At 45.9% G+C, this 25,928-nt stretch overlaps 1 protein-coding gene across 1 annotated transcript in view; it reads right to left on the reverse strand.

Annotated features, from left to right (window-relative positions):
* CACNA2D2 (calcium voltage-gated channel auxiliary subunit alpha2delta 2) overlaps positions 1 to 25,928 on the reverse strand; it is a 432,295-nt gene that overhangs the window by 15,574 nt on the left and 390,793 nt on the right. The window contains 16 exon segments of the mRNA XM_074283341.1: positions 552 to 612; positions 4,184 to 4,204; positions 6,597 to 6,673; positions 8,231 to 8,292; positions 8,382 to 8,453; positions 8,918 to 8,989; positions 9,141 to 9,215; positions 9,336 to 9,410; positions 9,923 to 9,994; positions 10,218 to 10,307; positions 10,927 to 10,976; positions 11,570 to 11,648; positions 12,028 to 12,135; positions 13,091 to 13,249; positions 13,871 to 13,970; positions 14,254 to 14,304. Of these exon segments, the coding sequence (XP_074139442.1) occupies positions 552 to 612; positions 4,184 to 4,204; positions 6,597 to 6,673; positions 8,231 to 8,292; positions 8,382 to 8,453; positions 8,918 to 8,989; positions 9,141 to 9,215; positions 9,336 to 9,410; positions 9,923 to 9,994; positions 10,218 to 10,307; positions 10,927 to 10,976; positions 11,570 to 11,648; positions 12,028 to 12,135; positions 13,091 to 13,249; positions 13,871 to 13,970; positions 14,254 to 14,304 (1,224 nt within the window).

The following is a 25,928-nucleotide window of genomic DNA, read 5'->3' on the forward strand; positions in this document are numbered from 1 at the left end:
TACAGGGGATGCACTTGGGGAGACTTGGAGTCAGAGCTGGCAGGATTGCTGAATAGAACCTTCTATGGGGTGATAGTGAATATTGTGGAGGAAAGGGACAACTGGGGCAACTAGATTTTCAGCTGTTGGCCTTAGGGGCCTGGGGGCACCTTGGTCTGCTGCTTGGTGGGGCCGGACACTGTCCGGATACATGGCCCTAGTATGTAGACCTGCCTATACTGGCAGCCACACATATGGGGCTCATGTATATGATGGGGCAGAGAATGGGTATGGGCATGAAAGGAGACTTCAGGAGCAGCATCTCCATGGGATTCCCCAGGGAGAACCTCATAGGGGAGAGGGAGACACCAGCACACAACACAGACACAGAGAAAATCAGAATTGGCAGTGCGGGCAGAGGAGAGGTAGGGATGAAAAATGGGGCATGGTAGGAGATAGGGGTTCTCAAGATTACTGTGGGGATGGAAGGAAGAAGGGAAAAAAGGACAAACAGACAGAAGGAAGGAGAGAAGGATGGACGGACACCTCGGCAAGCTCACACGCAAAGCTACCTGGGAGCAATGAAAACATGTCCTTCAGATTCAAAGCTGTTTGGGAGCAGGAACTCAAAATCTGCAACAGAAAGGGAGGGTTATCCGGCGGGGGGCTGGGGGAAGGTGGGAGGCCTGGGGGCTCAGAGCAGGGGCTCAGGCTCAGGCTCAGGCTCAGAAAGGAAAGGGAAGGATGGGCAAGGGAGGTGAGGGGCAGTAGCAGGAGGGAAGGGAGAGATACCAGCAAAAAAAAGGAGAGTCCCCCACACTGACACTTTCATTGTGGGGTAGTGGGAGAAGAGGAAGGGGTGGGGGTGGTCCCTTTGGAAACTGCAGCATCGCAAGAGAAGGGAAGTTATAGCCAATATGTTGCCCAGGTCTGGGTGGACTGGTTTGTCCTCACATGTGCAATGGAGTCCATTGGCTTGGCTGTATATGTCTCCATACCACTGTATATCACATATACACGGATACACACACACACACATACACACACATATATATACACACACAGCTATATATATGCATGGTCTGGGCGAATGTGCCGGTCTCTCTCATCGCATCCATAAAGGAAAAGAACCACATGCATCGTTCAGCTCGGAAGGAACTTTGCGGACGCCAACTGATTTGGGGAATCCGCAGATTTTTGCCTTTGGCTGTTCTTGGTTTTTTTCCTTTAACATTTTTTTATTCTATTTTCAGGCATCAACATGGCCAAACCGAGGGGATCTTTCATGGAGACAGACAGTCCAACCAGAGACGTGTCTGTGGCACGGTTGGGCTGCAGTGCATTGTGGTGTTCTAGGGGTACAATTGGAACATTTTTCTCTAGGTCAGGGCAGTAATGGAGAAGAAACCCTCCTATCCTTGTCTATAGAACCTGGCTTGTGATGTAAGGGGAAGGCAAAATTTTGGTCTAGATGTGATCAGTCAGATCTGGAACACAGATGTCAGAATCCTAATTTCAGCCTGCTTTGGAATTGTTGGAATTCCTTAGTCTGGGGGGGGGGTAAGGTGGATGGGATAGATTATATTGAGAAGGTTGAAGGGAAAGATTTGAGACTGAGGAGACTGTGTTCAAAAAGTAAGCAGATGTACTCTAATAGCTATCTGTCATCTTGGTGCTAGAAGCATCTGGGAGGCAGAAAGGAAGAAAATTGTTAGGTGTTTTTGACTTCCACTACAGGATGGGATGAGAATGAGTAGGGTAGGAGGGTAGGTAGAAGGATGATGTCTGACCAGTCAGGTGTTATCAAGAACTCAGGAGGCCTGGGGAGGCATGCCAAAGGTAAGGTCCAGATCCAAAAAGCACATCGCTTGGGCAGATTGGGATCTTCTCTGAAGGAAGGTGACTTGCCCAAGAACACATGTTATGTGCCAGAACTGGGTCCTGCTATTTCTAACTCTAGAGCCCTTTCCATTCTATAATGCCTCTTTTCCATGTGCCCTCTCTGTGAATCTTTCCTTGGGAGTGGCTATTCTTCTTCTTGGGGATGAGAAGAGATCCATTCCACCTGCCCACACAAGTATGTTGATGGTATCCCTGGGATCTAGGGGAGCACTATTCTAGTCAGTCCAGTAGGATGTCTGGAATCATCAGTTCCTTACTTTATTCCCAGGAAATGATTCCCTTACTTTCCCCTCTCCTAACTTCTCCTTCTTTGAATGTCAAAGGCTTCCTTTCTCTGTGGAGAGGTCTTTTCTCAGGGCCCCTTCCCATGCATTGCCCAAGCTACCCACATCTTCCCACAATGCACTGCAAGACAGAAAGGATTGGGACTTTGGGAGGACTGAACTGTCACTGGTTGGACTGTTGCTTTCTGATAGGACTATAAGGTGGGGTCTGGATACAAGCCAATGAGAGGAGAAGGAAGAAGGATGGGGAGAGAGGAGAAGGTAGGAGGAAGGAGGAGGAGAAGGAGGAAGGAAAATCTAGAAGACAGTCATTATTCCATTGGCATTGCATTGGCAAGGTCACTGGGTGAGGGAGAGAGGAGAGAGACAACTCAAGCTGGAGAGAACAGGGCATTTTCACTTGGCCCTCCAAATCTGGTCTGTGGTCCCCAGAGACCCCTCTTCAACCACCTAAGAGAACCTAGAAAAATCCTCCATGAGCAATCCTAAACAACCCCCTGCCCTAGGGCAGACCACCTTTAACTTTCCAGGGAAAGCTGTTTCAGTCTCTTCCAGCCTCTAGTTCTGAACAATTACATACTTCACTGTTTGAGTCCTGGGTACTGGGCTGCCAATGGCAGGGAAAGAACACTAGGAGGGGACTTCCTTTGATAGTCACAGGTGGACTCCCTCTCATCCTATACCCAATTCTCTATGCTGTGTGTGTGTGTGTGTGTGTGTGTGTGTGTGTGTGTGTGTGTGTATATATATATATATATATATATATATATATATATATATATATATATTCTTGTGAGTGAGTTCTGTCTTCGTATATATTCTTGTGAGTGAGTTCTGTCTTCCCAGACAGATTGGAAGCTCCCTAAGACTTTTCCTTTTCTTTGTTCCTCACAATGTAATTGGGTACAAATCTGGGCTAAGGGAGGGGAGCAGGAAAATCTTAGTGATGGGAGACAAGGGGTATAACTTCAGCACCATGGACAGTATCAGCAGACAGGTCTATTGGGAACTGGTTTGTGGATGTTGAAAACACAGGAGCCCCAACTAGGATCCCCTTTCTCCCTCCAAGAGGAGATCAAACATTTTGATCTTTAAACAGAGGTTAGGCTCCAGATGCTGGGGGTGGGGTGGGGTGGAAAAAGGAACACAGATAGACTTGGTACTGGGACTTGTTTGCCCTATTCCCTCCATCCCTCTAATTGTCCTTATTTCTTAGCAATATTCTGATGGTGTATGCCTTTCATTGGAGGAAAGAGTTGTTTTCTTTCCAATCTCTTTTCTTTCTCCCTTTCCCTCCCTTTTTGTATTTCTGTCACCCCACATCTCTACATCACCCTCATGAAACATGGAAAAATGTATCCAATACTTGGAATCATTGAAAGGAAAGGAGAAAGAACCCTACACATATTACTCTCTTCTGGAGATAGTGATGTCCCTCTTCTCAGTCTATCTTCTGGGCTGGACTGTTCCTATTTTTTGGATTCCTGAGTCTAATACAATTGCCTTCCCTCCTCCTAACTTCAGAAAAGCTTGGAGAATGGCGATGTGAGCCTAGATCAGCCCAGATGAGCCCAGCCCAGCCCTGTTCTCTAGATGTTGAGTTGACTTGGAGGGAGAAAGAAGAGGTAGGGAAACAAGGTCAAGGATTTAGGAGACAGGATGGGGAGTGGGGAAGTGGGAATAGGGGCCTAACACAAAGAGTAGAGAAGAAGGAGGTGTGTGGGATATCAGCTCAGGAGAAGGACCCTGTTGAGAGGGGCCCCAGGGGACATGGGCTCTGAAATGAGGCTCCCTTCAGAAAGGGTCCTGCCCAAGCTGGCTAGAGCTAGGAGGGATCAGAGGGAAGAAGGGGCAGAACTGGAAGTGGAAGTAGAGAGAGGTTAGTTTGGCCTCGGGCAGGGCTTGGAGATGGGGCAAGCAGGGGTGTGGGACAGTAAGGAGGAGGATGGGGTGGTTAGGGGAAGGGAAAGTTGGGAATCGGGTGAAGGGTTGAGTGTGCTCGTTCTGAATATACTTGCCCTTCAGTTTGCTGATTGACACTGTGAGAATCCACCATAGAGAGAAAGCAAGGAAAACAAAAACAAACACAAACACAAACAAAAAAAAAACAAAACAAAAAAGGGGGTTGGGTGGAAAGGGGAAGGGGCACAAACAATATTTTATTCAATGGCCATTTGAATGAAAATATTGTGTATCATAATCATACTCAAAGGAAACCTCGCAAAAAACGACATGAGAGAGAAAGAGAGAAAAAACTCAAAGGAGGAAAGTCCCCAAGCCCCCCCCAGGAGGCAGGTCCCCCCAGTGGGGGTGGGGGCGGGTGCACTGGAGGCCCAAAGCCCCAGCCACCCCCTCCCAGTCACCCCAGGGGCAGCAGCACACAGCAGGGGGCAGGGGTGCAGCACAGGCTCAGGAGGGAAAGCTGGTCACCCCCACGGGAGAAGAAGGTAGGCAGGCATCGGATCCATGGGGCGCAACATGCAGAGGACGCCAACGACAGGCACAGGGGAGGCAGAGGGAAGAGATGGAGAGAAAGTGAGTGAGGGGAGTAGGGAAAGGGGGAGAAAAAAGAGAGAAGGATTAGTTGGGCCAGACAGCAGAAGGAAGAGAGAGGGAGAGGATAAAAGCAAGAGACAAGAAGAAAAGCAAGGAAGAGGACAGATCCTGTGAGGGAAGATTAAAGAGAATGAAGACCAGACAGAGGAAAGGGAATCAGGGAAAAGAGGGGACAGAAGGAAAGAAAGAGAAAGACAACTAAAGAGAAGTAGAATGAGAGAGACAGAGAGAGGAGAAGAAAGTAAGGGAGAGTAAGGCAGGGAAAATAAGGGAGAAGGGACAGCTAGGTGGTGCAGTGAATAGGGCACAGACTCTGGAGTCAGGAGAACCTGAGTTCAAATCTGGACTCAGACACTTAACACTAGCTGTGTGACTCTGGACAAGTCACTTAACCCTGATTGCCTTGAAAACAGAAAAAAGAAAAGGAGGGTAAAAGAGAGAAAGAGGATCAGGAGAAGGCAAGAAGGAAGAAAGAGGAAGAAAAAGAAAACTCTAGTATTAGTGAAAGGAGAAAACAAGGGAGGTATGAGAGAGCTGGGGGGGGGAAGAGGAGTGAGGGGAAAAGATAATAAAGGAGGCACTGAGTCAGAAAGAAGGGGGCTGAGAAGGAAAATGGAAAAAACCAAGAGAAGGAGAAATAGTAAAACAGTGAGGGAGAGAAAGAAAGATCAAAAAGGAAGGGAGAAGGGAAAGTGAGGGAAGAATAGGGGACAGGCATGGTAGAAGAGAAGGATAAAATGAGGGCAAAGAAAGAAAATGAGCAAGAGGAAGGAGAGGGAGAGAAAATTGAGGGTGAGGTAAAAATGAGGGAAAAAGGGAGAACTATTGAAGAGAGAGAAGAGAAAACAAAAAAAGAAAGAAAAAGAAAGAAGGGATGGAAAAGACCCCGAAGGGATCAGGAGAAGGAATACTAACTATAACGGCTAACATTTACAGTGTTTTTCATCCAGGGCTCTCTCTAGTGGTCCTGATCTATATCTGGCCCTGGACCCAGATGGCTCTGGAGGGGAAAGTGAGGGGTGTCCTTGCCCACCCCTCCCTTGATTCAGTCCAATTCACCTGCATGCCATGGCTTCCCCTCCTGTGATGCCATGATCCTTTTCAAGAAGGAAGAAGAATAGTGTTTATGATGTCCCAGACACTGTGCTAAGTGCTTTACAAATATGATCTTATTATTTGATTTTATCCTTTTATCTTGGGAGGTAGGAGCTATCGTTATCCCTATTTTATAGATGAAGAAATTGAGGTAAATCGAGGTTAAGTGTATTGTCCAGGATCACACAGCTAGTAAACGTTGGAGACTGGATTCGAATTTGGGTTTTTCTGACTCCAGGCCCAGTCCTCCATTCATTGGATGCCCCTAAAAAGGGGGCAGATAGAGAGAAACCAGCTCCCCTCCTCAATGGGTCTCTGGGTCCAAAGTTAAGAAACAGAGTTCAGAAAATAGAGCGTGTGGTGGGCGGGGGAGTGGCAGGCCAACACGGAAGTACATGGGATGATAAGAACCAAACCAGAAACCATAAAAAGAATGATCTGAAACTAAAATCAGAGAGGAGAAGAATCATGCAACTTTGGGCTAACTTTCCAATGAGCTGGCTGCTCCCAGCCCCCGGCCCTGCCAGGCGCCCTGGAGAGAAGGGCAGGCAGGGGGCCTCCCTCCCTTGTGCTGCCCTCCCTCCCTCCCCTGAATCCCCATCCACTCTGCAAACACTCCTTTTGGCCTGCTGTTGGCTAGGATGCCCCCCAGTTTTTCTTTGGGCTGAGCAGTGTGCGTTTATGGTCCCTGCTGCTCAGAATGGGCTGGGGCTGAGGGGCCAGGGGCGGTGGGGGCAAGGAGTGGGAGGGGCAGCAGGCACAGGTGGAAAGGCTACTTACACTTGACCTGCAGGATCTGGTCACTGAGGTTGGCTTGTAGATAGAATGTGCTGTAAGGAGGCAAGACCAGCCCGAGGCTGGGGGAGACAGAGAGAAGAGGGGAGAGTCATCCACTGGGGAAAATCCTAAGAGATCCCATACTACTCTATTATCCCTATTTGGGCACTACCTTAAGTAGGGAGCGCTGGGCCGGGCCAGCTTGGAGCTCCTTACCCTTATCTGAACTATCTCCTCTCTGGGTGCTATCTGCTCCTTCTTTCTGAGGTTAGGACATTAGGAGCATGGTCCACGTGAGGATAAGGCTGCCAGCTGCAGCCTCAGAGTTACCTGGGAACTGCCCTGGCTCATTCCCACCCCCGACTCAGCCCTGGATTCTTGGAGTCTCCTTTCCCATCTGCGTCCTTGCCTCGGAGCTCTCTAAGTGACCTTCTGGAACACTGTCTCTGAGTGGACAGCCCACTGGGGCTCCAGGCCTCCTCCCCCGGACCCTGAAGCCAGGTGGGAGGGAGGCCCCCTCCCCTTCTAGCCTACTCTGGCAGGAAACTTGCGGCAGACTTTGAGAAGACACTTCAAGCCATCTGCTGGTGCCTTCTCCATCTGTGTAGCAGCAAATTCACCAGAGAAGCAGAATGAACACTTGTCAAGAAGCTAGGTGGAGGGTGATCCCAGGTGTGAGGTTGGGGGTGGGAGAGATTATACAGCTTGACAGTTGTTGATCTGCCATAACAACCTGCAGTTTGGGGCGTGAGACCTGTGTGAAGTGACAACACGGTCTGATGCTTCAGGCGTGCTGGGTGGGACCGTGGGGGCTGCTGCTCAGGACGTGATAGTGCAGCCTGATAGCCTGGCCGGGATTGGCTGAGCGGAACTGATTTCTAGGGTACAATAACATGGTTTATATCTGGGGTGTAGTGATAGATAGAACCTGTGAGTTAGCTTGCTGATTGCTGGAATGGGACAATAATAAATACTTTAAAGTTGCAAATTGCTTTCTTTTATCACAACAAAGTAGGCAGCACAAGAATTAATTATCCCAATTTAAGGAGAAGTTAGTGACTTGCCCAGAATCCTTAAGTTCAGTGCTCCGTCTCCCATCTCAACGGTAGCCTGGTGACCAGGTGGTACTGGGTGGGGAGATCGGATATCAGGGGTGGGATGATATGACTTGGTATTTAGGTGGAAAGATACAGCTTGGTGTGTGGGATGGGATGATGCAGCCTGGTATCATGGGTGTGACAGCCAGCCAGTCCTTAGGACGGGATGATAACGTCTTTTCTATGGGGTAGGGTACACACCCACGATCCTACAGCTTGATATAGAACATGATGATGTAGTCTTTTCTATGGGGTATGTTTCACACCTAAGGTAATACGGCTGTGTGATCACCGATACCAGGAATGTGACAATATGACCTGAAATGGGGATATGGAGATAGTCTGACACCTGGCTGACGGCTAGGATTGAGGCTGTGAGGGGTAGTTTGAGGTACGGCATGTGAAAATAGAGCCTCATATTTCTGGGGTGAGGGCAAAGTCAGGGGGATGGCCTGTTACCCAGCAAAGCTCACAGATCAGCCTCATGTACCTGTCTTGTCCTACTTGTCCCCGGAAACCCACCTCTGGGGCTCCCCTCACCTGTAATTGGTACTTTTGATCGGGACCCAAGTATAGTTTCGAATGACTTCATCAATGTATCTCTGGAAGAGAAGAGCATGAGGTCAACAGAAGCTTCTTCCCCCTCCCCCATATTTCTTTCCCTCCCTCTTTTCCCCAGCCAAAATTTCACCTCATCTAGGGATTTGATGAGAGTCTTGATTTGCTTGTGTCCCCTTTTCCCATCAATCATGCTCTTTCGGATCTAAGGGGCGGTAAAGAATAGTGTGAGAATAAGGTGAGGGGTTGGGCAGACTAAGGCTTGCTGAGGAGTATTTGCAGTGTAGGGGATGGGGTGGGACAGAAGGTTAGGATGAAAGAGGGTCAGAGAAATGAATGGACCAGAAAATTGTTCAATGTTACACAGGTAGAGTAGGGAGGTGGTTAATGGGGAAGCTCAATTGATTGGGGAATGGAGAAGCAGTATTTAGACAGAGGAAGTTAGTGACAAGTGTGATGAGGGCACAAAGAAGTGGGATCCTGCTGATCAGGTGAACAGAGATGAATGGAGCAGCTGGAGTTTTGGGGGATAAGAATTGGGGAGAAGGAAAACTGGGCCGGAGGAATGGGGGAAATGAAAGGAGTAAATGTTAGGAAAAGAGGAGACTGGAAGGTAGGTGCTGAGGGGCTGGAGGGTACTCTGGGGCAGGCTGAAGGTCCTCCTCTTACTTCTTCCTTGTTTTCATCTTCTAATTCAGCATCTAGGAAATCCAAGGTCACTGGCTCCCGAAAGTTGGTGATCTGAGGGAGAGGTCACCACATAGTAAGAAACAGTGATTCTTTCTCCTATTGCCCCCCAAGCACGTTTCCACTCCTGGGTAGCCGACAGCCCTTTCTTTGCCTCACTTTCCCTAATTTAGGACTGACAAGGGGACAGAAGGGTCTTTCTTACCTGGGGCTTCAGGTTAGGGTGGAGCAGGACATAGCCATTAAGGTCAATGGAGAACACATAACCATTTGCACCAAGCTGGAAATGGAAATTGGAGGGTCAAGTTTTGTCCCCTGGGCCAAGGAAGGTGATAGAAGAAAGAAAGAGGATGGGCCCCAAAACGCTGCTCCAGCCCAGCTTCTGGTCCAATCCACTCACCGTGTAATTCGGTGTCAGCTTCTTGATGTCATTCAGAGCCACATCGATGCCCATCACACCCAGGATTAGCTGGTTCTGTGGACACAGATTTGCCAGAGTGAGAGAACAGGAGCAGAGAGCCAGGTAGGGAGCTCAAGCAGGGGGCATTCACTCCAGCTTGCCCATCTCTGGATGTTTGGAGAATAGGACACTTGGGCCACATGTCTGGCTTTGTGTAATGCGCCCATTCCCATACCCCACTCATGTACAACTTAGCCTGCTTTCCCTCCTCTAGTCCCAGTCAACCCTATCCAAGGGCACAGATCAGAATGCTCTCTCCACTTCGAGGCAGGCTTCAGCCCTTACTCACAGGCTCCCTCCAGCAGTTCTGGACATCTTCACTCCCCAGGTACAGACATTCTCTTCCCTCCCCCGCAGTCATACAGACAGATACCCATCCTGTCCCTCTGCCCACCCATCCTCCCCTCCCCACACCTGGGCATGCACACCATATATTACATACATCCCCCTGCACCAAAATGTCGTGCACACAGACTCTCTCCCTCCCACACACTCACACACCTTCGAGTACATATCCCCAAACTTGCCTTTCTCTCCCCACTGCCATCCTGGGTCAGGTTGAACACAGGGAGGGTTCCAGTCACTACCAGCCCCAGGCCCTGTGAAATGGGATGGGGTAAAATGGCATCCTCAGTGTCTGCTCCCTATGGGGGGCAGATCTTATCTGCCTGCAGTCCTCCGCCCTCTCAGTGCAGGGCAGGGAAAGAGCACAGCCGAGCCCCATCATTCCCTCCTCACTGGGGCACCCCAGGAGTCTCTGGCTGCTTGCTCACAAGAGCCACATCTCAGGGGGGTTGATCTGGTCTTGATGGCCAAGCTTACCAGAGCATCTTCATACACGTTGGTCCACTGCACCTGCTTAGCCTCGTTGCCTGCGAGAACCATGGGTCTGCCCAGAACATCCAGGTACTCCTGTGAGGAAGGAATCACAGGAGTTGGAACCGGGGTCATCTAGTCCAATACCATTTTATGGATGAGGAAGCTGGGGCTCAAAGGGGTCACGAGGCAAAAAGCAGAACTGGTGTTTAAGTCGACTTAAAATCTATTTCTCTTTCCACTATATGGGCTTGGGCTCTCTGCTCTGATGGACGGACCTTCTTCACCCCACGGAGGAGCTGTCCCTCTGTCTCCCTCTGAACAGGAAGGAGTCCCCAACTACTGATGCTGCTGCTCCCTGGGTAGAATGATCCGTCCACTCCAATGGAAATGGAGGGTTGGATCTGGTTCCTTTCTCATGGTGACCAGGAGAGGGCACTCCCACCTCATAGTAAGTGGTTGAGTAAAATCCGCCGAGCCTGACGGACACCTAGGACCCACTCTGGGGAGCTCAAGGACACTGACGTGGGGGTCTGGGAAAGGAGGGGACCCGGCACCTAGATCCCATTGGGAGGGCTGCTGGGTCTGGGATAACTATCTTTCCAGGCCTTTGCTTTTCTTGCGGTTGTTTGATTCTGCTGCCTTCCGAGGCAGGGTGCATGCATGTCTTGGGGATGAGACTGAGAGCTTGAGGCTACGGTCCCTGTGAGCTTACCTGTGTGTTGATTCGGATAGCCCCAATGGAGGGGATCTCAAAATAGTAACCTGTGGGGAAGAAGGGAAGCATACTTTGGGGTGGGGGAAGGAAGAGGGTTTTCCTGATTTTCTTTGAGGGTCATTTGAAGGGCAAATGGGAAAGTGGCAGGAAGGCATGTGTGGAAGGTGTTATCTGGGGACTGAACCTGCTGGGAGTGGGAAGGAAGGGGCAGTTTGGGTGGGGGTGGAGCTAAGGATAGAACCCTTTCTGTTCCTACTCCCTAGAGTCAAAAGCAGCATCACCTCTCAGCTCCAGCTAGGGACCAGACAGCCGGGTCCCATAGATAGACAAACAGAACAGAAATACAGGTAGATACAGAGTGCCTCCCCCTGCCCATATGGGTCTTTCCCTTTCACTTTAGTTGGGGAGCATAACATGGAACAGTCGTGGGCTCATTAGAACATTTAGAATTTGGAAAGCCTTTAAAAGTAATTTAGAGTAATGCTCTCACTTTATGGCTGAGGTTCTAAGACCCAAGAAAGGGAGAGGACTTGCCCAGCATTATTTGGTAGGTACAGGGGCTCAACCACGGACCAGTGTTTTTCCCAATCCCCCATGCTGCTGTATTGTGGCACATGTCAAGGTGGGACAGGGAGGGTACCTTTATTGGCACAGGCCATCCACTGCAGGGGAGTGACATCGTAGTTGTGCTGTCCTACGGAAAAAGTGAATACCCGAACCTGGGGAGAAAGGGGTGAGGCTCATAGCTTGGTAAGGGACCAAGGGCAGCTCAGGGAAGGCTAGTGGCAATGATTCCCCCTCCCATAATGCATATACATATATGTAAATATCTATGTATGTATGTATGTATGCATGTTCCCACACCCCCTGGAAACTGTAGGACCGAAAGAAAGCCAGTTCTGGGATAGAGTCAGAGGCGCTTGCAGGGAGATCATTCAAGTGTTGTGAATTCCTTGGTAAATGGTAGTTGAAAGGAATCGACTTTGGGAATGGTATTACCTGGACATGTCAGATGCCGCACCCCCCTTTCATCACCCTTAAGAGAGCGAGTGGGGGTGGTCCCCAGTGTCCCTGACAGGGGACTTCTATGTGCCTCACCGTCCTGTTGGGCCAGTTGTACTTCTCAAACACGTCCTGCACTCGGTCCTCCCCTCCGTCGGTGAACATCATGATCATTTTGTTGCAGTTAGCCCGGGTGATGTTGGACTGGGTCAGCCGGGGGAAGGAGAGGAGGTCAGTTGGTGGGGGGGCTCTGTCCAGGCAGAGCCCTTGTCTCTTTTTCCCTCTTTCCACCACCTTTTCTTAGATACAACCCATGGATGCTTTGGCAAAGGACACCATCTATGAAAATCTTTTCCTTTCCCTAGAAGAATGATATCAGAACCCAACTGGCTACAGAAAGAGGGGTGTTGGAGCAGGAGAGCACCATTCTACTACTACCTTTGAACTACCCTTAACTCTCCCACCACCATGAAATTTCTTCCACTGAAATTATCCTCAAATCATCCAGTTTCTCCCAGTGAAATGAGTCCTAGGCTCTCCTTGCCAATTATTCTTCCTCTTAATTCTGCCAGGATCAGCACTGAGATTTTCCTCCATAGCTTGTGCTACAAGTCTAGTTGTCAGACTAGCATCTCCCTGTCCCCCTCGATCTTCCCGAGGCAGCCGGCATCATAGGCTGAATGCCTTCTCACCTCCCAGGTATTCAGGTATTCACTGGGAGGAGAGCTCTGGTTTTCTGCAGGTAGGGATGAGGAAGGAGCTATGGGCATGGCGACATGCCTTTACTCTAAGCTACGACCATTGATGCTTATTCTTACAGCAGGCCCATTCATTTTGATTTCCCTCCTGTCACTAGCCTGACCGCAGAAACAATGTTCCACATGCATCCCTCGCGGCAGCAGTGATGTGAATTCTAGGAATGGCCCCCTGAGAGACACAGAAAGGGTTCTGGGGAAAGGATGTCCATGACATCTTCCTTACTGCTTTTTTTTTTTCAGGCCCAGCTCCCTCCCTTCTTCTTTCCTCCCATCCCCAAGCTCCCATCTCCACACAGTCGTCATGGCAGGTGCAGATATGCCCCGGGGAGGGACTGAGGCAAGGATGGAGATGTCAGTTGTGTTCAGAATCCTGTCTTCCCCCTGAGCTAAGTGGGACTCACATTCTGGAGCTGGTCAAAGGCATATTCAAAGCCAGCCTTGTAACCTGTGGTGCCTTTTGCCACCATGTTCTGCACAGCTTCCTTGAAAACCTTTTTGTTGCGCACGTTGGCCTGAACCAGGTGGTTGAAGCAGGACACAGGCTGGGCCTTCTCATTGAACTGGGGGAGCAGTGGGAGAGACATGAGTTATCTGGTGGGCACTAGAGAGCCCCCAATGGAAGGAGCAGATTTAGGGGAGAGCTGTGGAAATGCTCGGGAGTAATGAGAAAAGATTGAGGAGGCCTGAGAAGGCAAGGGACAGTTAAGGGAGACTTGGGTTGTTTTCCCACGAGAACATCTGAGTGGGAGTGGGGTTAGTACAAAGAGGAATTAAGAGAAATTGGTAATTGCCCCTAAAACTTTGGCCTTCCCAATCATATGTATTTATTTATCCCAAGCCTCTTGTCTTCCTCCCTGGCTGCTATAATTGGTATGACAGAGGACAACCCTTCAGATCTCAAACAAATGAACCCCTAAAACAAAAACTCCAAGGTCATCTTCATTACTTAAGTCTTCAGGTAGGAAGCAGTCCCTGAGGCTCTGGGAGCCTATTGGCTAAGGGTGTTTTGTGTGATGTGTAAGTATTACGGAGGAACCAGTGATTGTTTGGTTTCAGGAACTGGTCCCTTCTCTCTTTCCATGACCTGATCCTGGGTCACTCTGGCCCCGTCACAGGGGGTCTGCCTTTGGAACATTCTCTACCCAATAATGGATCCCCTTTTCCAGGCGCAGGGCACTGACCGAAGCCACGTTGACGTAGTCATCATCGGATAGGGTGTCCAGCATCTCGCAGACAGATGTCTTCATCAGTCTCAGTGTCAGGCCGCTCACACTGCCGCTTCTGGGGGTAGGGTAGAGATATGACTCAAGGTACGCTTTCCCCTTCCCCCATTTTAAGGCTGGGGAGCTGGAAGGCAATGGGGCTGGGGATATCGGGCCAGGATGTGGGAATCTTGGGGACTTAGGGAGGATCCCCAGAAGGGCATTGATAGAATTGAGGGAGACTACTAGTTCAGTGGTCCAAAAGGTCCTTTTGCTAGAAGGGCCCATGAATTCTGGCTCTGCCCCAGAGGCTGGAGGTACCCTCACTCCTGGGCAGGGCCAGTCCCTCACTGCTTACTCACACATCCACGATGATGACCATGTCCTTAGGAGAGGAAGCTCCTTGGATGTACCTGCCCAGGAGAGAGGCTGGAGGTCAGGGCAGAGAGACAGGGTATGCTGGGTATGTCCGGAAGATGGATCATGGGCAGATTTGGGAAGGGATGATAGAAAGAAGATTCAAAAGCTCCAGCCATCCACTTTGCTTACCTACTTAGCTCTCTGACTTTCTTCAGTCTGCAGTCTGGACTTAGGGCACCTACCTGGATTGAATGGTACCCTGCAGGTGAACAGAGTGTGGTCCTCTGACTCTGAAACCTTGGATTTATTATGTCTGTTAACCTACAGGACTTCTCCATTTACTCTAAAGTGAGCTCATTTTCTTTCTCAGTAAGCCTGTTCCTTCTTCTGACTTCACTTTCTCCATCAGTGGTGTCATCATTTACCAAATCTCCCACATTCAAAACCTTTGAGGTGTCTTTGACTTTTCCCCCTCTGTCCCCTCTTATAGCCAATTAGCTGCCAGCTTCTCCTAATCCTACTTCCCTACATTCTGCGTTGGTTGTCTTCTCTCTATTCCTGTGGCTACCATGGCTATTAAGGTCCTCATTATCTGGGCTACTCTAGTAGTCCTTTATAAGGTCTGCCTGGCTACTCTCTCCAATCCACCCTTCATATCTTTGCCAGAATAATCTTTATGTTTTGGAAACTTGATAGTCAGATCTATGTGTAAAAAAGATCTCTGATCGTTCCAGCTCTATTTCACATCGTATCCTTCAACATATTAGATAGGAGGGGTTTCTTACTTGGGGACCATGAACATTTAAAAATATTTTGATAACTGTATTACATTTCCATGTAATGGGTTTCTTTTTTATAATCCCATGTATTTTATTTTATGCATTTAAAATCATTATTTTTAGAAGGGTACATAGGATAAACTGTCCAAGTAGCAGAACCTCAGCTCTATGCTCAGGCTAAAGTGGTCTACCTTACCCATGCCCTCCTGGAACTGCAAAATATTACTTTTGGCTTCTTCTCATCTTGTTGAATTTCTATCTATCCTTTAAAGACTTATTCAAATACCACCTCCTTCAGGAAGTCTTTCCTGATTCCCAAAGCCCAAAAATTATGTAGCGCTTGCTTTACACTTCTCTGATGTACTTATCACATTACAAAGTTATCATCATAGTTCTGTCTTATCAATTTGTAAGATTCAGAGTTCCATGGAGGACAGATGTCTCTTCCAAACTTTAGATCCCAGCTTTCAACGCAATACTTTATACACAGTAGGTGCTTAAGAAATATTTGTTGAATTGAAGATTCAGTCAGTAGGGACAAAAGTACCTGAAAAGGGGGTAAGGAGAAGCGACCAAAGACAAATATAAAGGATCACAGGGTAGTGGTGTGTGTGTGTGTGTGTGTGTGTGTGTGTGTGTGTGTGTGTGTGTGTGTTTGTGTGTGTGTGAGAGACACAAACACACAGAGACACACAGATAGAAAGACACAGAAATACACAGAGACAGAGATGCACACACACAGAGAAACAGAGACAGAAACAGAGACAAACAGAGAGAGTCAGAGAAGAGTGGGAGGAGAGAAATCGACAGACAGGGAGATAGATGGAGAGATAGACAGACACACACACAGGGACACATTGACATACATAGAGAGACAGAGACAGACATACACAGAGAGATAGGGAGACCAAGACAGAAAGAACAGAACAGACTAAAATTCTAGAGACTTCAGGCTGTATATGGCAGCATAGAGTTCATGAGTTTCAGGAGATCAGCAACAGGGCTCCCAACTATTATGACAGTTTTAAATTTTTATCAATGACTTGGATGAAGGTATAGACAAAATTTGCAGATAACAAAAAGGTAAAGGTAAAGGTAAATAATGGACAACAGGGTCAAGATCTGTGCTGGAACAATGGGGTACATTAAATATGATAAAATTTAATAGAAACAAATGTAAAGTTTAAATCAATCTAATAGAGGGTGGGGAAGGTGTGGCTGGACCTTATTATTCTTATAAAAAAGGACTTAAGATTTGAGTTATCAATATCATCAAAAAGTAGCCAGTAACCACAAAGCTGTTGAAATCTTCCACTGCAGTGAGAGGTACACAGTGTGCTGAACTAGCAAGAAGCTACATTCTGTTATTCTCTGTCCTGCTCAGAGCAAATCCAGAACACTGAGTTTGGTGCTGGGGAGCACGTTTCAGGAAATATACATATAAGCTGGAATCCATCCAGAGGAGAACAATGAGGATAATGAAAAGACTGGAGAATGGGGAGAATCTGAGGAATGAAAAGGATTGATTGAAGGCATTGGGAATACACATTTAGCCTCAATGTATATATGGGAAGCATTGATCTTGTCAAATATTTGAAGTGCTTTTATGTGGAGGAGAATAGATTTCTTTTTTTGCTTGGTCTCAGTGCTAGTATTAATTCACAGCATAGTATAGTTAGTATTATTTTACAGATAAAGAAACTGAGATTTAGGGAGGTTAATTTGCCCAAGATCACAGAACTCCGGAATAGTAGAATTGGAATTTAAAACCCAAGAGCTCTGATTCCCACTATGGCTTTCTATTCACCACATCACAGCTACTGGCTCAAAGCCAGCCATTTCTAACTCTTTCTTCCCCTGATCTGTCTTAGGAAAGATTCCCCAATATCTTGGAACCCTGATCTTTGGGTCCCTTAAGGCTCAAGGGACTATGGATTCCATCCCCATTCTCCTCCAAACAATCCCTTTCTCCTGGAGAGAAATGAACTCTATAACCCTTACAAATTTCACTAGAGATACAAATGCAGTAACTCCATTCCATTAATTCCTTGAGGGTACATACTATCCCTGTCTACCTTCCAGACCCTTTACATCTTCCAGGGCCTAGCACAATATGTTCTAATAGTATTAATATAGCATTTTAACATTTGCAAAGCTTTTGCCTATAACATTTCATTTGATCCTTATAACAGCTCTGTTAGATAAGATGTTATTACAGTCCCCATTTTATAGATGTGGACATCAAAGTCCAGAGAAATTAAGGGATTTTTCTGGAATCACATAGCTAATGAATGTCAGAGGCAGCTGTGAACTAAGATTTTTTCCTCTTCCAACTGTGGCCTCCTAGCTGCTTTATAGTAGGGATTCAATTAGTGTTCGTTGAGTTAAATTGAATTAGTATCTTTTCTCGTAGCCATCCCAGAAGGAAGGCGTTGCTTGTAGGTAAGATTAGGATGTGCCCTCTGGTGAACCATGGGTGCATGTGTACGTGTGTGTGTGTGTGTGTGTGTGTGTGTGTGTGTGGGCATGTGCTTGAGCCTGTAGGGGCTAGCCTGAGCTCTATCCCCCCAACTCTCCATCCTAAGTGATACTGAGGGCAGAACAACCATCCCTGTGGTAGTTGGAATGGTTTGCTGGACTTTGTCCAGTTTCTGGGGATGTAAACATGGAGAGATGACCTCCCAGGGGTATGAGAGAGGATCTAAGAATCCTGGGAATATATATCTTCTCCAAAGGGTGTGTGTGGGATTGGGAAGCTGCTTTTTCTTGGGAGATTGAATCACTTAAATCCTATATTATTCAACTAAAAGAATAAGTGCTCACTTTCAAGGGGATTCAAAGATGAGAAAGTGAGAGTCCCTTATATTCAAGAAACTTGCATTCCTTAAACTGCTATGATCTAGCATTATATTTGGAGTCAGAAGTTCCAGTTATAAATTCTTTCTCTGGCAACACCTATGTAATTTTGGGCAAGTCATAACCAGTCTGGACCTCAGTTTCTCATCTGAGGATATTGGACTGGGAGATATTTAAGATCCATCCTAGCTTTGGAGTGGTTAAACAGCTGAGCTTTAAAAGACCAAGGTCTCCCATTTCATTCAGGGCCATCGGCAGTTATTGTGATCTATATTTGACCACTGGACCCAGATGGTTCTAGAAGGGAAAGTGAGGCAGCCTTCCCTCACTTAAATCCAATTCACTTGCATATTATAGCATCACCTCCCTGATGTCATGGTACTTTTTGAGAATGAAGGATAAACAACAGCTTTGGTGTAATCTTTATTCTATCAATTTTCTCTTACCATTGGTAGAAATGATCAGCTACTATTGGTGTTTTTACAAACTGGGTTTTTGTTGTAGATCTGGACCATAGACTATCTCAGATATCTGGGGGAGTGGGTAGAGCTAAGCCTGAATCCTCCAATTGTTACATCAGTACAAGGATCACAGATTTAGAGCTGGGAAAGGGACTGCAGAGATAATCTGGGCCAACCTTCCCATTTTGCTGATGGAGAAACTGAGGTTTAGAGAAAACCTGCCTTTGTTACAAGGTAATAAGCAAAAGAGTTAGGGTTCAAACTCAGGTTCTCTGTCTACACTGAATTTGCCACCAATATTCCTGCTCAAAGTTCTGCACACTCAACCTTTCTAAATGTCTGCTTCTCTCTAAGTTTCCTGGTAAAGCTCCTCTTGAGAATCCTTAGCCCTGTCTGTGCTCCAGCTAAGGAGAAAAGAGTTAGTTCCTACGGGGCCAGTTCAGGGAAACTGGGTCTCTTTGGGTGACACAGATACATCAGGATCCACCTAGATAAGAAAGAAAGGGATAAAATCCCTAAGATCCCTTCCCAAAGTCTGGAGTTTTTCCTCATACTTTTCTCCAGAGGCAGCATGAAGATCTGGATTTCAGACACTTACAAACTATGTAACCATGAGCATCTTAAATTTCTCCGTATCTTATTTTACATATGGGGAAACTGAGGCACAGCTAGATTTCAGGAGAAAAAAATTACCTTGATTTTCATTAACCTCTAACTAAAGTTTAGCATATTCCTTCCATTATGAATGTAGGCAGCAAACACAATTATGAGAAATAGACTATATGACTCAAAAAGGTGAAGAACTCTTGATTTAGATAGATCCTGAGGTGACTTCCAGCTCTAAATCTCCAGCCCTATGATTTTCTCTAGGGAGGGAGGGGATTTCCTCCCTGCTCTCTTCCTGGTGGACCCTGAATATCTCATGAAGGACTGTTATGAAAGGCCTGAGACAGAATTTTCTATCAGGAGACAATTGAACCTCAGTGAGTTTGCTGCTCTCTCCTATTCCAGAACATCCCTTCTGGTGAGGATCAAAACCAGCCAGCCCCATCCCTGTGTATTCCTAAACAAATCTCAGCTCCTTCTCAGATGTAGAACTAGATCATAGGCTTAAGAGCTGGAAGAGGCCTTTAATAGTAGTATGATGGAAAGGTTTGGGGATTTAGAATCAGAAGTGAATTCAAATCCTTACTTTTTCTCTTACTACTTATATAAACATTAGGAAATTACTTTCTTTCCCCAGGACTCAGTTGCTTCATCTGCAAAATAAATCCTTAGATGAGATGTTCTCTAAAGTCTCTTCCAAATTTAAATTTGTAATCATTTATTCTAAATCTCCCATTTTTTCAAGTAGAAAACCTGATGCTTTGGAGTGACTTGTTCAAGGTCATATACTGGATTAATGACAGACCGAGACTAAGACGTAGGTGTGACTCCTGAGTAATTGCTCCTGTTAAGAATGATGAGTTAAAAAAATTCACTATGACCCAGTGTATTCAGTATGCCCCAGTGAAACCACTGGGAGATAATCCAGAGAGAGAGAGAGAGAGAGAGAGAGAGAGAGAGAGAGAGAGAGAGATTGAAACATAAGCAAAAGGACCCACATATACAGAAGTATTTAGAGCAAGTGTGTGTGTGTGTGTGTGTGTGTGTGTGTGTGTGTGTGTGTGTGTGTGTGTGTGTTAGCAAAGACCTGGACACTAAGGAGGTACCAGCTAATTTAGGAATGGTTGAACTAATTTATAGCACATTATTGTAATGCAATATTGTAAATGCTGTAAAAGATGATGAAAGGGATAGATTTGTAAGAATTAATGCAGAGTGAAGTGAGCAGAACCAGGGGAACAATTTATATAGTAACAACAACTTTGAAAAGGCAAACAATTTAGAAAGATTTTAGGATTTTGATGCAATGATGAACCATGATCTCTGAGCTTTGATGATGAAGCAGGTTACTTGCCTCTAGACAGAGGTAATAGAACAAGGTACAGAATGAAAACTGCATGTCTCTATAAAAATGCATCCATCCATCATTCATCTATCTATCTATCTATCTATCTATCTATCTATCTATCTATCTATCTACCTATCTATCTATCTATCTATCTATCTCTATACATTTTTTGGGAAATAGTCAATATGGGAATTTAGCTTGATTATGTGTATTTGTTACAAAGGTTTCATTTGTGTGTTTTTATCTCCATGAGTGGGAGAAGGTAGTAAGAAAATACTATAGATTTTTGTTAATTAGAAAACTAAAATAAAGATTTTTTTAAAGAGTAGAAGGGTTAAAAAGTTACTATATTATACATACTCTTTGACTTAATAATACCATTAATTGGCCTAGATCCCAAAAAGATCAATGAAAGAGGAAAAGGACAAAAATAGTTATCACTACTCTTTTTGTAGCAAAGAAATGGAAACTAAGGAGGTATAAATTAAGTGATGAATAACTGAACAAACTGTGGTACACATATATAATGGAAAACCATTGTGCTGTAGGAAATGATCAAAGGATCAGTGTCTGAGGGACCTGGGAAGTCTTGTTTGTATGAACTGATGCAGGGTGGAGTGAGTAGAACCAGGAATGAATTTACGTAATAAGAACACCATGGTTTAGACAAATAACTTTGACTTAAGAACTCTGATCGATGCAGAGACCTACCATGATTCCAGAGGACTGATGCCAAAGTCAGCTGCCCACCTCCTGGCAGAGGAGGTGATACACGATACAAAAGGAGATACTATTTTTGATAACGGCCAATTTGGGAATGTGGTTTTACTTCATTATGCTTTTTTTTAAAAGGATTTTTTTCCCAGTAGAAGGTGAGGTGGTAAAGAGAAAAAATCTTATTCATTGAAACAAGATGAAATAAATGTTGAAACGAAAGGTGGATAGATAGATAATGGGAAATAGATAAGAGATATCAAACTTATTAGTCCTTGGGTCTCAATTAGTTACCAGATCAAAGAAATCAAAGGAGAGTGGGTCTTCTTGTGTAAGGAAAACAATGAAAAAAACTTTTTTACCCCCTTAACCCAGCATATAGGTCTGCCTGAACATGGCTCAGTCCCTACCTTTAATCTTACTTATCAGAACTCTGCTAGCCATTCCTTTTTCTTCTTCAGCCAGGTAGGTCTCCACACTGTCCCTTGCATATGCCATACTGAGAGGAGGAAAGCACCATCTAAACCTCAATTTCCCTGTCTGTAGACTGAGGATGGTAACATATTACTACTTCAAAGCATGCTACAAATCTTAAAGGGCTACAGATACCTGGAGCTATTATAGTTTCTACTTTCTAAGCTTTGCTTACAATGTTTCCTTTTCTTCTCTCTCATCGCTCTAAATCTTGTGATCCTTTAATACCCAGTTCCTCCAGGAACTAGCTCCCTGACCCAGTGCTTCTAGGAAGACCATTCTAGTCCACTTAGGTCTCTTTACTCTCTTTGAACTTTTCCAGACATACCATATCTGCCCTCATTGTGTGTTAGACTTGGGTATTGGAGCCTCTCTTGAGCCTGGAATGCACAAAATACAGCCTGTTTATTCAGGTCCCCAGTCCTGGTTTTCTGAGGAGGTGAAAATAGGCCATGGACCTGAAACGTTCCTTCTATTGCAAATAATTCCTATGACAAGGGAGGAAGAGATGACTGGACAAATGGTAATGACTTCACAAAAGTCCTCTTAGTAGAGAAGGAAGAGATATTACAGTGGTCTGCAGATACAGTTGTAAAAATTATGGATGTTTGCACATCACCCAGACTCTTTGGGCTGATTTTCTGTCAAATTTTCTTTTCCCATGAGTATATATATGACTTTGCAAGAGGATTGTTTCATATAAAATGAACCATAAAATGGAATGAAAAGTGGGACATCCCGCTGGGTGATCACAGCCTTGGCTGGTGGGGGCTACCTCCTTGGGAGCAGACCACGATCCCTTACTCCAGGCTGGGCTTAAGAGAGCACCCCGTTAAGTCTGGTACTACCCCTTATTGCCCAGACTCCCTCTGGGCATGGAACAGATTCCCCATCTGGAAAATGACAAATATTGTTTGTGGATATGCTGTTTTCCCATATATGTGTGAATAAGTCTGTTTAAGTGTAGATATCAATGAAATACATGCACAACTGCACAGACCTGCCCTCCTGCATGTACCTGCGTGTACCTCTTATGTACACCTGTCCCCGTGTGCTTATGTTTACATGTGCTCGTCTGCATGTGTGCTCTGGTCTTGATCAGTGTGTTCATGGCTCTTCAGTGTGTTCATGGCTCTGCAAGCACATGCATGACATCTGGGAGGTGAGAGTGGGCCATGGACCTGAAACATCTTTTCTATTGCAACCATCAGTGGCTGGGGATATGACAGATACGGCCTGCAAATGAAGCCTTCTTGTTGGGGCAGGTTTATGGTCATTTCATCTAGAAGGTAAGGGTCCTCACAACTGCAGTGACACGCCTATCCACTGATGCTCTTTGGTCGGCCAGATAGCTGGGGAAGATGCCTTTTTCAGTTCCATGAGTTATGACTCCTTAGTGACAGAAGACCCTGGGTACCCGGCTAGGAGCTAAGAGCTTCCTCTATGGCACAGGATTGGAGGAAATGAGCTGCTTGGCTCTAGCGGTGTTGTCAGCACCCCTGTCCCTCTGTCCATCTCCTGTCAGGATGACCGTGAAGTTACATTTTGGTGGGATTTGAGTAACCAAGAGGTTATTTAACCACCAAGGGCAGAGAATAGGAAGATGGAGAGCCTGAGAGTTTAGTGAGAGATAATGAGCTGGCTAGTTATCCTCAGGTTCAAGCCCCAGCTATTCCGTACCCAAGAAAATCTCATGGAGCATTGACTTTGAGGGGAGTGCTAGGGGCAGGGGATAGAGAAGGGAGCTGGGGTCTTAGGACAGAAGCAAAATTTCTTTATGGGGTAGAATTATAGGACACTGTCTAGTAACAGAGATTAGAAGCATTAGCAGATCCCTATTTTTCCTCCCATTTTCTTCACTCCTTTCTCCCTTTATCCAACATGTCTCTGGAAATACATCCAATTTGGAAATTGAACCCTTTTTTATGCTGAGGTTGGGGGAAAGCTCTTTCTCTGTTGATGCATCTCTCACTCTGTTCTCCAGCTTCTCCAACTGTATCTCTAGAATTGGCAAAGGCAGAGCACCCTGGAGCATGTTGGAGGCTCACCACCAGAAGAAGAATGGGATGCTCTGAGAAACAACAACAGTCTGAGGGCTCAATGGAATCTTTTCAGCAGAGAGTCAAGGAAGCAACAGGGACATGAGCTCCTAAACACTGGGCTGTTGGACTCTAGGTTCCTGAGGACCAGGTGTTCAGATTCAGGTTTTTTGGAGTCTTCTCTTGGATTGGGAGTTCCTATCCTCTTGGAACTCCCAATCAATTCTATTTAACCTTTGTTGCTCCCCAGGACCAAGCTGAATCTTTAATATAGATGCCACTTCAAAAATATTTGTGAGAATGCCAAGTGACTGCAACAATGTAAATGGAAAAAACAAGAAAATGACATCGATTGCTGGTTAAGTATAATGGCCAAGCTTGGCTTCACAAATGAATGAAGAAATGCATCTTCTTCTCTTCTTTGCAGAGGGGTTTGGGGGGCTGGGAGTGGGCAATTGTTATGGGTATGGAATATTGCATAGATTTTCAGACACAGGTGGTGTATTGATTGGTTTTTGTTGAGTTCTTCCCCTCGCACTCCACTTTAAAAATATTATAATGTAGAATTCAATAATGGGGTATAGACCAGACCATTCCTCAACTCCAGCTGTAAGACCACTCCTCAATTCTACCTCTAAGCCATAAAATGAGCACATCAGTGATATGAAACACATGGTCTCTCTATCTTTTTCCTATAAATTTATCTTCTTGCTCCTGGTTCTTTGCTAAATTCTTTTGGAACGTAGCCCACTTTAGTTGGGGTTACAATTATAATAAACTCTGCCCCTTGATTTGGAAAAATATTCTGAGGAATAACTCTTTATATATGGGAGGCGCTAGGGGTGTGTTTGGAAATGAATGTGAAAATAAACACAAAGCATCAATAAATATTTAAAAATGTTTGTTGGAGTAAAAATTGCAGCCAGGTTTCTGGGACTGCAGCTGCCCCCCACTTTCTCCTACCTTCCCACCCTGTCCCCCCATCCAATGCCCACTTTCAGCTTTATTTACCCTGAAATCTGCTTTTTCAGAATGGCATAACTTTCAGAGATTTGAGGGTAGTGTGGAAACAATGTAAGTATAAATGATGGTAACAGGGACTGGTGGAACTTCCCACTCAGGGGACAGACTTTACATTGACTGTCTGGGAGGTTGGTCAGTAAGTCAGCAGTGTCAGCTCTGTATCAAGCATTGTGCTAAGTGCTGGGGATACAAAGAAAGGCCAAACCATTGTCCCTGCCCTCAAGAAGCTTATTTTGTCTCTCTAATGTGTTTAGTAATTGGATTCCTTGGTTAGATGGTATAGAATATAAACCTGGAGTCAGGAAGATCAGAGTTCAAATCCAGCCTCAGACACTAACAGTTATGACCCCAGGTCAATCACTTAACCTCTGCTTCAGTTTCCTTACTTGTAACATGGAAATAGCAATAACACCTACCTCCCAGAAGTGATGTGAGAATAAAATGAGATGATACTTGTAAAGTGTTTTGCAAACTATAAAGTGGTATATAAATTATCACTGTTGTTGTTTTGGGAAAACTCAGGAATTGAGACTAGGAAGGGAGGATTTCAGGGAGTGAATGCTCCATTCAAGGTGGGAGGTGAGAAAACAGTCTTCTTGGACTCTCGGCTCTCCAGCTCCCAATGTCTGCTTTTTAGAACTGAATTGCAAGCTTCTTGTTTCTTAGCCATGGACAATGATTGGTAGAATATCCCCTCTGCAGATCTCCCCAAAGGCTCTTTTCCTCTGGCTAACTTCTTCCCTCTAGTTTTTTTTTCTCCTTGCAAAGAAGGCTTTGGAACAGTTTGGAGCCAACCCATTGCTTCTTGGTTACATGGAAGGATTGTAATGGTGGTGGTCATGGGGACACTCACATAAGATTGGTCCATGTGGCCACTGATTAGAACCAAAAGGTGTGGTGACAATGGTTAGGCTGGTTTGGCTTTGTTGAAGAAAGGTATCACAGCCCCTGGGATATCCCTTTCTCATTTTGGACTATTCTCAGCCCCCTCCCCCAGAGAAAGGAAGGAAAGAAGAGAGAGGCTAGATAGGTCTAGATGGTAGGGATGGAGATGAGAATTGTGAGGAGGGGGAAGACGGAAAGCTGCAGCCTGGGTGCCCCCGCCTGCGTTATTGTATCCATTTTCCAGTGGCAACGATGTGTGAAATGAAAATTGGACAGAGTTGGCTGCTCCCTGCTCAGAGGGCTGGGATATCATAGAGGGAGAAGGGGACAGAGAAAGGGAGAGGATGACAAGGGGAGGGAGAAGAAGGCAAGGAGGAGAAAGGGGAAAGGGAGACAGAGGAAGAAAGAATGAGAAAAAGAGACAGTAAAATAGTGAGAGAAAGATAGAGAGAATAAGCAAAGGAAAGAGAATGAAAGAATAGGGAAGGAGAG

The sequence above is a fragment of the Sminthopsis crassicaudata genome, chromosome 1 (genome assembly GCF_048593235.1).
Source record: "Sminthopsis crassicaudata isolate SCR6 chromosome 1, ASM4859323v1, whole genome shotgun sequence".
Taxonomy (NCBI): Eukaryota; Metazoa; Chordata; class Mammalia; order Dasyuromorphia; family Dasyuridae; genus Sminthopsis; species Sminthopsis crassicaudata.